The sequence below is a fragment of the Anopheles ziemanni genome, chromosome 2 (genome assembly GCF_943734765.1).
Source record: "Anopheles ziemanni chromosome 2, idAnoZiCoDA_A2_x.2, whole genome shotgun sequence".
In the NCBI taxonomy this organism is placed as follows: domain Eukaryota; kingdom Metazoa; phylum Arthropoda; class Insecta; order Diptera; family Culicidae; genus Anopheles; species Anopheles ziemanni.
The window spans coordinates 15,536,637-15,553,063 of NC_080705.1; the positions used below are offsets into that span (position 1 = coordinate 15,536,637).

General features: G+C 42.8%; 1 protein-coding gene across 1 annotated transcript in view; it reads left to right on the forward strand.

The window, feature by feature from the left end:
• LOC131290758 (uncharacterized) overlaps window positions 1–3,360 on the forward strand; it is a 50,192-nt gene extending 46,832 nt beyond the window's left edge. The window contains exons 3-5 of the mRNA XM_058319936.1: window positions 1,430–2,187; window positions 2,252–3,073; window positions 3,137–3,360. Coding sequence (XP_058175919.1) covers window positions 1,430–2,187; window positions 2,252–3,073; window positions 3,137–3,211 — 1,655 coding nt within the window. The 3' untranslated portion in view covers window positions 3,212–3,360. The remainder of the gene's footprint in view (window positions 1–1,429; window positions 2,188–2,251; window positions 3,074–3,136) is intronic.
• Window positions 3,361–16,427: the final 13,067 nt, after the last annotated feature.

A 16,427-nucleotide genomic window follows, 5' to 3' on the forward strand; every position in this document is an offset into this window, starting at 1 on the left:
GTCGCCTGTATTGAAATAAGGTGCATTTCGGCGTTTGAATGAATGTGGTACACCGCACGACCACCTTCGGCAGACGGGGGGGATATGTGTGGGACGACACGCATATGTCCCAGATGATGCCAATGTCGTTGGAGAGTGTGTGGTGGCCCCGGTTGGATGATGCGGGCGGTTGCTGCGCGAGAAGTTGTCAGCTGTTCCGCGAGGTCGCTCTGCTGCAGTTGCACCAACACACGCAGGCAGGTGCCGGCACGACGGGACCGGCATCTACTAAACCTCCTCGCGGTTTATGACATCCAACACCAGCGGAACCCGTCCGCGCGAGATGCCCCGTATTCACGCGTGCCGCGATGCGCGCATGTCGTTGTTGGCGCTCGCGTTCGACCCTGCGCTGGTGGTCGTCGGCGTGCCGTTGTGATGGCCCCGTCGGTTGAAGTCGCGGCCCCAACCAGTTTGTGTGTTGGTTAAGTGTTCGAACGGGCCCCATCCGCGAGAGCGGGGTGTGTATTCGTGCGCTCGGATCCGCGGCACGACCGCCATACAGATGAGATGTAGTTCATCTATAAAAGCAGTGCGGCAGAAGGTTCTGAAGGCGACAAATGGTCTGAACACGATACCGGTAACGCAACGCTCGCACTCCCGGTAGAGAGGCAGCACAGGACATACGCACCGTCGGTCGATCGGTCGGTCTGTCGGTCGGTACCTTTTGCAAGGCCCTTTTAGTCTTTGGGTTGGCAGCGCGCGGTTTGGTTCCGGAAGATCTCGATCTCAACCAGCGAGAGTAGTGTACGATCAAAGTGTGCTGTGTGTTGTGCCGTGCACGGATGGGGAAGAAGGAACAGTATTAAGAAAACCCAGATAAGACAGCGAAGGGGCTCCCCGGGGGAGATAATCAGTTGGGACCGTCGTGGTGTCGCACAAAGAAATCAAGAAACGTGCACACAAACGGAAGGTGTTTGACGTGATCGATCGTGTTGTGAAAAGTTCGCACGAAAAAGAGGGATAGCGAAGAAGAAGGATCAGCATGTGGGACGAGATGTTATCAAGTAAATGATCTTTCTATATGAAACCAATCCGAGCCCTTCACTTCAAAACGGTCTGCGAACGGTTCTTGGTGTTTTTCTATATGACACGAAAAATGCTTGGTTGACGTGATTGTGTGAGATAAAATGTACACTTTGGTGGGATTTAATCAGTGGCATTTGGAGGAGTTTTTTTTAATATGTTCAGAGCAAGTTGTTCTCACAGTCTGTGTAGTTCCAACTTTTTTCTTTTTTTAATACAAATTCAAAGTTTTTTCCTTTCATCCTTCTCATAAAAGATACTGTCAATGAAATTATCGTTAAACTGACCGTTTAAGTGAGGGTTTTCTGAGGGCCTCGTTCTGAAGTTGAAACTCATGCGGTTCCTACCTTTTCTTCGCTACTTTTAGGCTTAAGCTCCCGGCAGGACACCGCCTCGCCGACCGATACGGCCTGTTCCTCCGAATCGCCCGCCTTTCTGGGACCCTCCTCGTCGCACCTGCTGTTGTACGACCAGAACAGCTCCGAGGAGGAGCTGGAAGTGATCAACGGTGGAGCGGGCAGTTGTGATATCGAAGTTGGCAGTGTCAGCGGAGTGCCCAGCCGGATAGGAGACGCAAATGGGGGCGGTGTGATCCACGGTGGTATCGGTATCGCGGTCATCGATCCACACGGCGGAACCGGTGTGGACGAGGATGATGACGAAGACGATCGGACCGAGGAGATCCTCGCGGATGGTGACGATGACGAGGAGCCAGATGAAGAGGAGGAGGAGGAAGATGATGAAGAAGAGGAGGACGACTACCGAGAGGCACCAGGGACGGCGAGCAGGAGCACACCGACGGCGATGGCAACGGCAACGACAATCATCGGAAGTGCCGTCGGTGCCATGGACACGAGCAGCAGCAACAGTAGCAGCACCATTCGCGGCCAGTTTGTGCCGGTGGGTGGCGGTGCGGCGGGTGACGAGGTGTCACAGGAAGGAATGTTTGACCGCAGCGAGTCGGTGGATGATTTCTCCGACGAGCTGTCCGCTTTGACGGGGAAGGTTTCGAGTGTACCGGCAGCGGTGAGCAAGTTGAATTCGGCCACCGGCAAACGGTTCACCAGTGTGGGCAGTTTGCTTGAGAAACGGAAACGCTCACTGGCGCACAATTCGGATGATGAGGTAGGATGGATCCGTTACAAACAGAATCCGATGGATGGCTAACATTTAACTTCGTCCATTTTAGGTTCGCTACCTTCTCGAGCAGCAACAGCAGCTGCAGACTCCACTGCAAGCCCATCATCAGCATTCACATCAACATCACCACCATCATCATCATCATACGGCGCTGCGGCAACAGCACCCGCACCAGCCGGAACAGCACCCGGAGGATGCGCTACTCTCAGCGCCAGTCAATTTCCGCACGTCACCACCTCTAGAAGCTTTAAAACCACACCGTGGCCATATTATACAACGCTCGACGACTCCGCTAGTACTGATCGAGGGTGGCGGAGCAACGGGTGTTAGTACCACCGGCGGAACCGGACTGCTGCTGTCGGCCGGCGCCGGTAACAGTGGATTCTACGGAACCGGCAGTGGCGTTGGTGGTGGTGGTATCGGCGGCGTCGGTGGCCTTCGATTCGGTCTCGGCCGACGCCCCATTGGCTGTGATAGTCCTTTGTCCGCTGCTGCTGCGGGCCACCGGAACAGCACCAATCAACCAACACACGGTGGCTGCAGCGGCTCGGCGGGATCCGGTCTTAGTACAACCACATCCGCACAACATCGCACATCATCATCCTCGACGGCGTCGTCATCCCTGTCATCATCGTCGTCGCTGGCACGGCTCGGTGGAGGCGCTGGTGGAACCACCGGTAGTCCCTCGCTTGACGTGTGCAGCTCTTCCTCCCTCGTAACCAACATGGACGTCAGCCGATCCGTGAGTCCGCCGGCCAAAATGTTCCACTGTGCCGTTTCACCCCGGCGGCGACAACCTCGCCACCACCAGCAGCATCAGCGACTGCAGCGACCCCACAGGCCGTGTTTAGATTTCGATAAAATGCAACAGGTAAGTGCCAATTGCCCTTTCCAATTGCGAGCGGGTTTAAAAGGGGTTTAATTTTCGTTTTAGCTCAAAGCCCGTTCCGTGACAACCTGGCGCCACAGTAACGAACATTCGGGTGAGCTGTCCGTTTTCTGCTGGTGATGATGAGTAAACCTGGCGCCGTCGTATGGTGGCTATCGTCATCCATTATTGCGTAGGGCGCCCCTCGAGCAACAACTTCGAGCGTCGTTAGTGTTGATGGCGGATGCATTTTTTAGACAAAAAGCCATCGTCACCAAAACTACGTGCATCACCGCTGCAGCATCAGTGGAGTACTGCTTCTCGAGGGAAGGGCCCACCAGAGCCCGCAGACGCGCGCGATGGCTGTGCGTGGCATTTTAATGATTTGCCATTGAAACAAAAAAGAATCAGGAGAGGGATGAAGTTACGACTGCAGGGTCGCATTTTTTCGAAGTTTGTTCGTTAGTGATCAGTGAGATCGTTGCACTGGAAGCAGCACGGAGACATAGTACAAGAGTTTGTTCGTAGGCCACAGACAACCAGCTTTGGGCAGGAGACCGACAAATGGGTGAGGCAGGGCGAGGGAACGTTATCATCTTCATGGCGCGTTCCATACTACGCGACACGCTGCCTCTCCTGGGGGTTTGCGTGGCCGAATAGTTTTGTTAGCGGAGGGCGCGGGACGGACGCCCTCGCAGTTTACGGTTAATCCAATCCAATATGTGTGTTTGTGTGTTTCGTTTTTGATTTTAATTTTTAGTTTTATTATTATCCTACTCTTAATGACATTTTCAAAGCAATTTTGTGATTTAATCGTTAGCAATGGTACCATGTATTAAGTTTGAAGTTTGAACGTTTGTTTTCTCAACATAACAACCTCCTCCCTCCTCCTCCGGGGATCAATCTGGAGTGTATGTTTTTTGGGCCGCATGGTATGCGACCTGCATAGAGTTGCATATGTGTCCGTTTGTGGAGGGGTGGAGGAACGAGGGGCGCAATTTGTTGACCGCCACATTTTGGTGGATGTGTTAATGTGTGTGTTAGGACTGGAAGGAATAAAATTTCACCAGAGCGAATGACGATGTTTTTCGATGCTAGTTCTTCTCAGGGACAACACAAACAAACACGAGCGCGTGCAAGCGCGCGTACAGACAAACACACACACACGCACACATAACAAACTTAAAGGGAAAATCCTTAGCGGAGTGGCAATAATAAGGCGGGCAAAAACAATGGCAAGTTGTTAAGCGGGTGATGTTAGCTATCACAGCAGCTACCAAAGAGATCCGCGGAGAATGAGGCGGTACCGAACAGAGCACCTGGTTTGGACACGAAGCAGAATCATAGTTCAACTAAGACTGGCGAGATGGGATGGGAAATAATTTCCGATTTTGGCTCGCCATTGGAAATCCAAAAAACAACTCAAGCTCTGCCATGTCACATCCAACTACCATTAGGAAACTGCAGGTCTTAAGTAGGTCCAACATCAATCAATAGTGAGGTGAGGGAATATAAATAATACCGAATAACATAAAAGCATCAATCAACTAACGCTAAGAAACGGTCAAACGGTCGGCACCCTTTAGGACAAATCTTACTGAAACAAACAAATTGTGTTCGCCGATCTGTCACTGACTGTCTGCTAGATGCAAATGAACCTGAAACAAACAAACAAAACTCCACACTCTCGGCCAGCTCTCAGTAAGTGCGTAGCGAATGTGTGTAGGGTTAACTGTAGAACGTTTAAGCAAACCGAGAAGAATAAACCAACACACAGGAGTACTAAAGAAAAAAACTGAACAACACTTAAAACGCAGTTAAACCACGTCAATAATAATCACCAGCATTTAATAACTTACACGACAACAACAACAAGCCATATTACTGCCGTGAAAGAACGCAAAAAAACAACTAACACCTAGGATCGTCGGGTTGCCCCGAGCAACCAGGTCCTGTAGGGAACCGTCATGGGCCGTACATTCGTTTGTATACATATGTGTGTGTGTGTGTGTTGTTATTTAAGTAATTATGATAATCGTTGTGTTTCCTGTTTCCGTTTGCTAGCGAACAAATTCGATTACAAAAACAAAATCACGTCGAATAAGCAGAGAAAGAGAGAGAAAGAGAAAATGAAAAAGAGATGAAATGACACTGTTTAAGGAAAGCCAATTTGAAATGCGTGTCTGTTGGAACCACAAATCGTAGTAGACATGGCCAGAAGAGGTGACGTAATAGTACAGATTGCCTGACAACCACACACACACACGACAGTTAGCGAAAGGATATCAAATTAGCATTTTACAATAAGTACTACGTACCCATAAACAACAGTAGAAAATATGTTTTACCGACATTAAGAGAAAAGAAAAGAAAAAAAGTACTAAAGCCGAATACAAAAACACAACACTCTAGCAATATACAAAATAGACAACACAATTGGTAATGAAGCAAACCGAAAGCGAAGACGTTTGGGATAACGGAAAGAAAATGGAAAATGTTTCTTGTGTGACCTCTTGTGTTGATTAAAAGGGAGCGAAACAGTGTGGTTTAGAGGATGCGTGGCGTAGGAAAAGTACACGATTTTTTGGGGGAATATTGCATTCCCCGAGTAGCGCGGGACGTAAACGATCCGATACATGCAGAATCATTCATATCGATTGAAGGTTTGGAATCTTATTTAATTTTCTTCATTTTCTCCAAAAGCGACCACCGGGAACAAAATAGAAAAGCGGCAAGCAGAAGGAAATTTCCCAATTTTCTCATATGATGATTAGTGCCAACCGAGGAGTAGTGGGACAAAAATGTTTGCGATGTGTACGATGTAACGTTTGGTAGGGAACATTTGGGTACTGATATGTGTGTCATTGGTTTTTAGCGGTTGTGTAGCAGCGGAAGAATAAACCAATTTGATTTATTGTACAATGAATAGGTCGTTTGAGACTTCCGCCACAAGACTCAGTGTAAAATCGATGGAGATGGAAAAGGGTATACAGATAGAGGGGATTGCGAACGGTTATAGTTTCTCTGAACTTTTAACCTCCTGGAGAATGTCAAGCGAAAGCAAACCCTTACATACGACAGCATAATCATAGCGAAAGCATTGTGATGGAACTCGTACCTTGTGCGAAGTAACCAGAACCTGATTAGAGGGACAATGATTATAAGCTGGGTGGTAGTGCTGACAGCAAATGGTAGACAGTCTGTGTGGTTTTACAAATTTGTATCATATAAGTAACGGATAATGCAAACAAGCAAACAAGCAAACAAACAAACAAACAAACAAATAACAAAATAATTATAAAAAATCTAGGAAAGCATAGAATACCGAATACTTCACGACGACGCAGACGTAAACGAAAACGATGATCGTTAAACGAGGGAGAGCTTTGTCGGCCATCAACCCCGACGTAACATGGTAAAGGTGTAAAAGAACGAGAAGATATAAGCTATGTATCCTTGATGCACGGGAAATGTAAACACTAGCAGAAGAAATGGGAAACACCTACAGAGGACACAGGACGGAACATTATGGACATATACAGTGGTGAAATCATGATAGAAAAAAAACACACAGACACACACACACAAATACACTCATACTTACGAAACATATACAGACACTCTCACCGGAAACCAACACATGAAAATAACAAATTAAGCGTAAGTAAGTTAAGTAGAGAACAAATAATTAATTATTGATAGTAAGAGGGGATGATAGCCTCGAAGGCGCGAGCTCCTCTCCACGGTGGTCGTCAATGCATGGAAGGGAACGAACGAGAAGATCATATTGATGAAAGGGAAAATGGTACAGTGGAAAATGCTAATCAAATCGAATACAAACAGAAACACAATCGCACACATTAGCCTGTTTAGGTGCAGGACGTTATAAGTGGGAGATCATGTAGACCGGATGTATCTTTGTCCGTTGGATTCATTTTCCCAGTTTTGCTCCAGAGGGAATTTGGGGAAAAGTAAGAGATTAAATTCTAACAAACCAACCGGAATGAATCGTGCAACAGTAAACGACCGGTGGGGGAAGTTGGGCACGATTCACCTTGGTGGTAACTTTCAACAATGAACTGAAACCCGTCTCTCGATTAGAAAAAGCCCCAAAGGGTGGAATGGAAAAGGGTACGTTAGAAAATCATTCTTCGGAGCGCTGTGTAAATATATAAAATTGAGAGGATAAAAGTAGTTGTGGGAGCCGTATCCGCAACGTTGGACGGTGGAAACAAAAAAAAACAATGTGCATTTTGAAATGAATTTTTGTAGTTTTTCACACGAAGCAGAAAAGGGAAAAATAAACACACGCACGCCCAGGGCTAACCCGGGAGGGTTCTACGTGGCATATATATAAATGTGTGTGTGTGTATAATACAAACTAAAGTAAAGTAAACAGTCACTAAAAATTGGACAATTTGAAATGATTGGTTCCGCTGTCCGAAGAGCCAATTTAGAGTGTGTAATAATGAAAAGAAGACACACGATTATTGTTTGCGTGCTCCATTCGGTTTGGTTTGACTCGGTTTGGGCAACGGATTAGGCGTGATTAGCCAAACGGTTTTGGTAGTTGGTAGCTTGTGGTAAAATGTGCAAAAATAATACCGGTGACAAAAACTCAACACTCGAGGTCGGTACCTACTCTGTGGCACAGCACACACACAAAATATGCGAATTTAATTGGTATCCTCATCTCAAAGGAATAGTGATATAAATATGTTTTTTTGTTTGTTAAGAATCGTGCATTGGAAATGATGCAATTTAAGTTTTTCAAAATTTAGTTACGAGTAATTTGCTGATGAACGTTATCTCTCTCTCCATCTCGGTTTAAAAGACACAATCCAACGTAGAGGATGTGAGGCAAGTAAAATGTGCCCCACACAATACGAGGTCACATAAGTCGAGCATAGACCAACCCCGTGCGGAAAAGTGGAACTGCATGTCAAGGATTGAAGTAAAATAAGAAAAATCGAAAGAGAGAAAGTAAAAGCGGGAGAGAATTGGAGAACCATCTGCAACAAATAGTAGCGCAACAAAAATGAAGCAAAAACAAAAATAAAACAAACATAAAAAAAACCATTAAAAGAGAACCGCCTTGTTGTCCTGTTGTTTTGCGTGGTTGCAAAAATGGCGTAAACATCCGAATCCGTACATGAATGATGACAACCGCTGCGTAGAAGATTGCAATGACATCGAGCGTCGGCTTGTTGTGATCCTTGACCTTTTCCTTATCGCATTGCGAAAGGCAAAAAAGCCATCTTCCACTTAACGTGTTCCGTGGCGGGATCCATCGCGTACTGGACATAGTTCGCATCCGACGTAGAACAGTTAGGTCACGTAAATCGACTTCTCAAAATGAATGGAAAATTTGTAGTGTGCATTGCGTTAGTTTGTCTACTGGCTGCCGTTTGCGTGTCCGGCCGCGGAGCAATGACCAGACAGAATGGCTCAAACAAGGCTCAAATAAGAAAACTTATCGAACAGAGTCGAAGAAACGTGGCGTTCAATTTGCATGCCTCCGGTGCACAGTGTTTTGTCTTCGTGGCCATCTTGCAAACATTCGTGCTTGCGTATCGCTGGTGGACCCCTGGAATGGACCTGCGGCCATAAAATAACCCGATACATCCATTAAACTTCTTAGAATGTTAAGTGTGCAAGGATAGAACTAGGTTTACCTACCTAAACTAAAGCTACCCAACATGTCTTTATCATGTTCTTTGTTGTTGTTAATTACCCTTAAAGACAGTTCGATTTATAAGCTTCCTGTTTCACCCACACTGAATCAGTTAAAAATAAATATCGCCCCATTTTGATAGACGTAACGTAGATCAGGTCCTTATCAAGGAATTGTCTGTAGCATGCTGACTTCCAATTCAATATTCTTCAGTGTGGTTCTACCGTTCGAACGGAGCGAGAGTTAAAACAGTGTTGCTGCAACCATGAAGCTTCATATTGCCGCATTGTGTGCAGCATTTGTCTTAACGCTCGCGACAAGTGTCCCACCACGCCATCAACACTATGTACCAAGGCATCAACAACCCTTGCGGCTTGATCTGAGCCCCCGAAATTGTGTTTTGTATACGAGAAAAATTCAAGTCCTCCACCCCGCTGGCGTACGTGTGACTCGAAGAGCCGGAGTTGTAAGCACATTCGGAATTAGGCTGTACATCAACGGGTCGGAAACGTGTGCCTTCTGTGCCAACACAACGTTGGTCGACCCAACGAGCAACCATTTTGTCTTTTACGAACCGACGGCCGTCATCCGCCCAGGAGATGTTCTACGCTTCACCGCCCTGGAGGGGTATAGGTTTGGGGGTATTACTGAGTACAATTGCGCTGACATTCCAGTGGTTGGTAGGTGCTTTACGCTTCGGAGTGTTTCCTTTTTTAAACCGATTTATCTTATATTTGTAGAATCCCGTACCACACAGAAGTGTCCAACTCGACGAGGAGAGCCAATCATTCCTCCGAAGGCAGAAATTGTATATAGCACACAAGCGACCCTTCACAACAACAGTCGAACCATCCTTGAGGACGATATAAATAATCTTGCAGTGAACTGTAAAAACGCTACCGTTACGAACAAGTTTGTCTTGGCGAAAACGCGAGCGTTAGGACGGAATCAGCATTAAGACCATTTATTGTTTCTCGTCTCACTGCGCTGCTTTCGACAGTTGAGTGGAACAGTATGGTAAAAATTGTTTCCCGGTTGAATGGAAAGTATTCGTTCGAGGAGAACACGGCGATCGATAAGCAGAGAATCCTACGTCTTATCAAACGAATCAAACGGAAAACGGCGAAAGTTATATTGGATTTCGATAAATATGAAGCAAGTGCATGAACAAGTTGATTGTAGTTGAAATATTTTGATCACAGAAGTACGAAATCTGTCGTACATACAAAAAAAAAACACACACACACACACACACACACACTCAGAGTGGTGAAGAAGTTTAGAATAAGCTAAAGCGTACTGCTAGTACGATAAAAGAAATATTTACTTATCCTTTTCCACATTTCAAGGATTAAAGAATGTGGACATTAGGTAGAGTATATCATATTACGTATAAGATAAAAATAAATATATGTTTGATACAAATTAGTGAAAGCGGAAAATAAGGAATCGTATAAAACGAATTTGTTTTCCAAAACTCGGGATTTGACTAATTGCTAGCAGCTTTTTAGATGATGGAAGAAATGGACATACAGACTAAATAAATAGAATGACTATACTTGTAAGTATCTTTTCGTTATAAAGGGTACGGGAAACGAAGCGTAATCGCTGGCGTAATCGTGTCATTCCACTGCTCCATCTGTCAAAAAGAATTTTGGCTTACCTACCCTATAATCGCATGCGTAATCTTGTTAGAACGTAAACAATCGAATCAAAAGTTCATTCGATTGTGATTTTTATTGAAATTCTATGATTATTTAGCGTAGTTTTTGTATTTCCAACAATACCCAACAAAATAATAGCTGTGGCTTCATGGAATGTTGCAACTTTTACCAAATTGCAAAACATAAACAAAGCACAGACGACGCTTGGCCCGAATATCGACGATACACGAGAGACCAGCGATTACGCTTCGTTTACCGCGCCCTTAAGAACACTTTCTTATCGCTTCACTGCGTTGGGTCTCGTCAGTTCTAAACGTTTCTCATTACCGAGTGCGATCGTCTATGAACCTTCGCCACATGTTTAGCTCTTAGTTTAGTCCCCTTGGTCAGCAACGAACAAGACAAGGCAAGCGTAGCAGGCGCTGATCGTAATGGCTGCGAAACCGGCGTGGGCGACGAAGCACTTGGAGCGTACGACCGTGCTGGATGGTAGCTGCTGTAAGTTCTTCAAACGTCCTTATCACCAGTTTTACTCATGAAATAAAGCCGGTTTATGTTTCATCTGTCCTGATCACTGCTAAGTATGCATTTTGTGTTTGAACAAGAAACATTTCGCTTCGCTTGACAATGAGTATTAAGGGCTCAATTTTCGTCGCATTAGTGGCTATCGTTTCTGTGCCGGGTGGTTCAACTATAGATTATAAAGGTTGTGGCAGTTTCAAATCGAAAGATCAAATTGAAATATATAGCCCAATGGGACTGAGAGTGACTCAGCAGCAGACCGCGGATTTGGAGGGTTTTGGAATAGAGGTTTTCATCAATAAGTCACAAAGTGCACCACGGGAGTCCGACATTAAGCTGAACACTACGGAGGTGGATCCAATTAGTAATAATTTTATTTTATACGCACCAATGGCTGTGATTCGTGAAGGGGATATGTTTGACTACGCTATAATGAAAAAATATAGAAACGGTTTTACTCATTGGTATGATTGTGCAACTTTTCGCGTGAATGGTAAGTAATAATCAGTACTTTGAATAGTACGTTTCGGTAGTGTTTTAAAATTTCATTGCACATCTTTTTCAAACCTGTAGCAAATGCAATAAAACCAGCATCAGGAGCTCAAATTGAACCATCTAATAGTGCTCAAGCAAAGTAACTTTTCCAACAATATGGAGAATCCTGCAGGTTTGAGGTCCTGGAAAATCTGGAGATACACAATGCTGAAATCATCGCAAATGTTTGTACAGCGGCAGCAGAAAAATCATAGTTTACGTTTTAACTGTTCTAGAAGGAAGGAAATAATAAAAAAAAGTTTCAAAACATTGGTAGAACAAATAAAATGAGCATTCAAATGTATTACAGCAAAACATAATTGGGTTTTAATTGGGTTATGTACTGGTGTTAGAACGAATGTGGAAACGTTTAAATTATTTTATTTTCCCAATACATGGGGTTTCTGGCTTATCATTGGGATAGATTGTAATGTGCTGGAAAATCGCGAAGTACCGCGAACTGTCTTATCAGCTGATTCATAAAGTTACGTTGGGTTGTATTTCATCTGCTCTGGTGATTACTCAGTACAGATTGTGTGTTCGAACAAGAAACATTTGTCAAAAGTGTTAAAGAAAAATGGGATTTAGAGTACCCATGCTTGTCGTATTAGTTGTGATGGTTGTTGTTTCTGTATCAGGTGGATCGATTAGACGTTATAAAGCTTGTGGCAGTTTCAAACCGAAAGACCAAATACAAATATACAGCCCCAATGGACTGAGAGTCTTTCAGAAGAAGACACGTAAAATTGTGGGGTTTGGTATAAAGGTGTACATTAATAAGCCGCAAAACAAACCGCGCGTGTATGACTTTTCTCTGAACACTACGGTTATGGAGCCGATTAGCAAAAATTTTACTTTATATGAACCTACGGCTGTGATTCGTGAAGGGGATGTGTTTGATTACGCCATTATGAAGCAGTATAAAAGTGGTTCTACTCACTGGTATCATTGTAGAGGTTTTCGCGTAAAAGGTTTGTACAATTATAATTTTTTAAACCTATCAGCTATCAATAATGCTTAATTTTGCTAATGCAATAATTTTTATTTGTAGGATCGTTAATAAAAGAAGTCCCACAGGGTCAGAATGAGATCCACAATTCCCATGCCGTTGAAGAAAAACTCAAGAAATCACAAACTGCTCCCCAGAATAATACCACTGTAAACGACAACGCACTGGCCACAAATACGTTTGTCTTGGCGGAAAACACGGATGTTACAACGGAATCGAAACTAAGAGAATTCATCGTTTCTCGACTCACGGCGCTGCTTCCGTCAGTTGATTGGAATAATACGATAACAGAAGTTTTTCGATGGAATAGTAAATTTTCCTTTGACGTGAAAACAGCAGAAGAGAAAAGGAAAATACTGCGTTTGCTAGAGAAGAACAAGAACGCTGCGGAAGTGGTTCTAGATTTCGACAATTTGGAAACCTTAGATAATAACGTAGACTACGACTATGATGAAGAATAAAGTTTAATGTTTTAAAAATAATAAAGAATTCTTTTACAAACACGTCTGAAGCTCAGGCAGAAAAAAGAACAAACAACAGAAAAGAATTACAGTCAATTATACCTACCTAACTCGAGTGACGAAGATAATTCAATAAAAAAGTAAAGAAATAATTTACTAATACGTAAAACGATCATTAAAATTAATAAAATGTATTTCTTTTGATTTGGTGCATGCACAAGTTTGGAAGAACGCTTATATATGCTGGGCTCCATAGCACCTTATCTGTAACTGGGAGAATTTACACTACAGAGAAAACATCGTTTCGCTACAAGTTCCGCTGATTTTGTTATCATCACTTTATGAATCTCTCTGTTTGATTTTTCCTCAGTATAGATTGTGTGTTCGATCAAGAAACATTTGCGTAGAACATCGTGCAAATATGCGGATCGAGAGTTCAATTCTGATCTCGTTGGTTTTGATTGTTTTGATGGCCTCTGTGTTTGGTCAGCCTGTTGAACATGAAATAGTAAGAACACATCTAGAACCAAAGGGTGTGATTCGAACAGGTCGTAAATATTATGTAGGTTGTGAAACTTTTAAATCACAAGATCAGATTCAGATATTTCGTCCAACGGGACTGAGCGTGACCCAGAACAGTGAGAATTTGTTGGGGTTTGGAATAAAAGTATACCTAATTCCGAAGAATAGGAAATATTGCACGTATTCGCTCACTACTACAGAAGTAGACCCGGTTAGCAATAATTTTACCTTTAATGAACCGACGGCTGTAATTCGTGAAGGAGATAGATTTGAATACAGCATTCAGAAACAGTATAAAAATGGTTCTACTCATTGGTATGAATGTAGAGCTTTTTACGTGAATGGTAAGTAAGAATTTTAATATTCTTGTCTAACCTTTTAGTTGTTTCTAGAGTTTATTATTCATCTTTTGTAGAATCGTCGATAAAAGAAGTCCCACAGGGTCAAATTGGATCTTACAATCCCCGTTCCGATGGTGACACAAATAATGAATCACAAACAACGCCTTCAAACCATACCAATATTAACAACACAACGGAAATCACGAAGACCTTTGTATTGGCTGAAAACACGGATGTTACGACCGAATCTGCATTAAGAGAATTCATCATACACCGGCTTACGGCGCTGCTCCCGTCAGTTGATTGGAACAATACGATAACAGAAGTTTTTCGATGGAATAGTAAATTTTCCTTTGACGTGAAAACAGCAGAAGAGAAGAGAAAAGTACTGCGTTTGCTAGAGAAGAACAAGAAAGCCGCGGAAGTGGTTCTAGATTTCGACAATTTGGAAATTACAGATAATGACGAAGACTACGACTCTGCTACTGATACTAGTTGGTAAACCAGAATTGTGAATGCAAAATGCTTTTTGAATTTTGAACTTTGTCAATTGAGGATGACGAACATGATGATGGAAAATCAAATGTTAATAAAATATCACTACCTATGTGGAAAATTACATGATTGTTTTTTTATACTAGCTGCTTTGGTCAACAATCAATGCTTAAGATTCTGTGAAAAAATCCTTTTTTTGCAAAATTTCAGAGGGTGTCGCATTGGCTAAAGAATTAAAAAAAGAATGTCTAGCTTATACACATTCAACAGAATATAAGTTTTAAGACCAGCGTCGGATTGACATGAATCCAACGTTATACTAAATTTCAGGATTTTCCAGCGCCTTATCACTGTTTGCTCCAATTTCACTCAAATACAATACGAACATGGTGGCCATCACACATGTAAATCACATTCCGCTGGATTTCTTATCACCGCAGGCATGCGTATTTATAAATTTGCGCCTTACTGGGTGTAGTCGGTTCCTGCCATTGGGCAGTATCATCATTGGGTTCGAACAAGAAACATTTGCGTTAACCATTCGTGTAAAAATGCAGCTTAAAGGATTCATGTTTCTCGCTTTGGTTGTTGTGGGCATTGCTTATGTATCAGGGGATCTAATTAGGCATTATAAAGGCTGTGGCAGATTCAAACCGAAAGACCAAATACAAATATACAGCCCCAATGGACTGAGTGTGACTCAGAGGAAGACCGAGCAAATGGTGGCTTTTGGAATAGAAGTGTACATCAATAAGCCGCAAAACAAACCGCGCGTGTATGATTTTTGGCTGAACACTACGGTTGTGGATCCGATTAGCAAAAACTTTACTTTATATGAACCGACGGCTGTAATTCGTGAAGGGGATTACTTTGACTATGCCATAAGAAAACAATATAAAAGCGGCACCATTGATTGGAATGATTGTAGAGCATTTCGTGTAAATGGTAAGTAATATTGTGTCCGTGATGTTATTTAAATTTACTTTATTTCATAATTTCCTTGCCAATCCTTTTCATAACTGTAGCAAAATACATAAAGACCGCATCAAAAGCTCACACTGAGACAACAACGCGTGGAGCAAAGTCTTTTGATAACGAAAAATGGAGTCAAACCCACAACGAGCAGGATCCTGGCAGTGTTACATCCCTGAGCAACGAAGACAACGACTACGAAGCTACCAGTTTTTTATACGAAGACTAGGGCAGTAGGACCAGTACAGCTTGTGGGTTTTAGAAAAGAAAAAAGTTATAAGTAGTAAAGCAATAAGAAATTGTTTGTAACATGGCAAAGAGAATATCCTTTTTTTCTCGTCTGATTCAAAAATTAAATATCCTTCTTCATTCACAATCAACTGGTTTTTGTCTTCGCTAAGGCACAAAAATTACACAAACTATTTATTGTAGCTGTTCGAAATTAATATACGAAGCGATTGTGGAATTTTTAAGAATGTCATAAATTCATAGTTGTAAAATATTCCAAAATATCGCAATATTTATCAACATCATTATTTCAGCCATTTACGGATTTATTTTAATACGCCGGAAAGTATGCAATGGTAGTTACACCGAACATAGGATTTAATTTCAGTTGGTAAGGGGGTTACCTACATTGTATTCACTATGTATTCGACAGATTTTTGTTCTTTCTGACTGATTAACTCAACCAAGTTATTTGGAACGATTCCTATGTAATGTAAAGTGAAACCACGGTGCTGATTACCGCCATTTTGTAGCATAACAATATTTAAGTCAGTGATTTTATACGAGATATGTTTTTGAATGAGAGGAATATAAATCTGAACATCCTTTTACGCTTAAAAAAGGATGTTCAATTTAAATTTACTCTTATTGAACATGCAATTTTTGCTTGTTGACTACGCATGATTCAACATTCGCATGACTCATTTCTTCGGAGACTGAATCTGACACAAACAAAATCGTTTGTCCATTGCATCTCGATTATTTTGTTGACTTATACTAGTTCAATCATGTCTACCGTGCGGCACTTTCCTTTGCACCATTACATCAAAGATCAAGTCTTATCAGCTCGAGAAAGTGACCAATACCAACAATGCTGATAGCATTAATTGTCCAGAATCTTCGCCTGTCGTCCGACAACCGTCAGTACTAGTGAT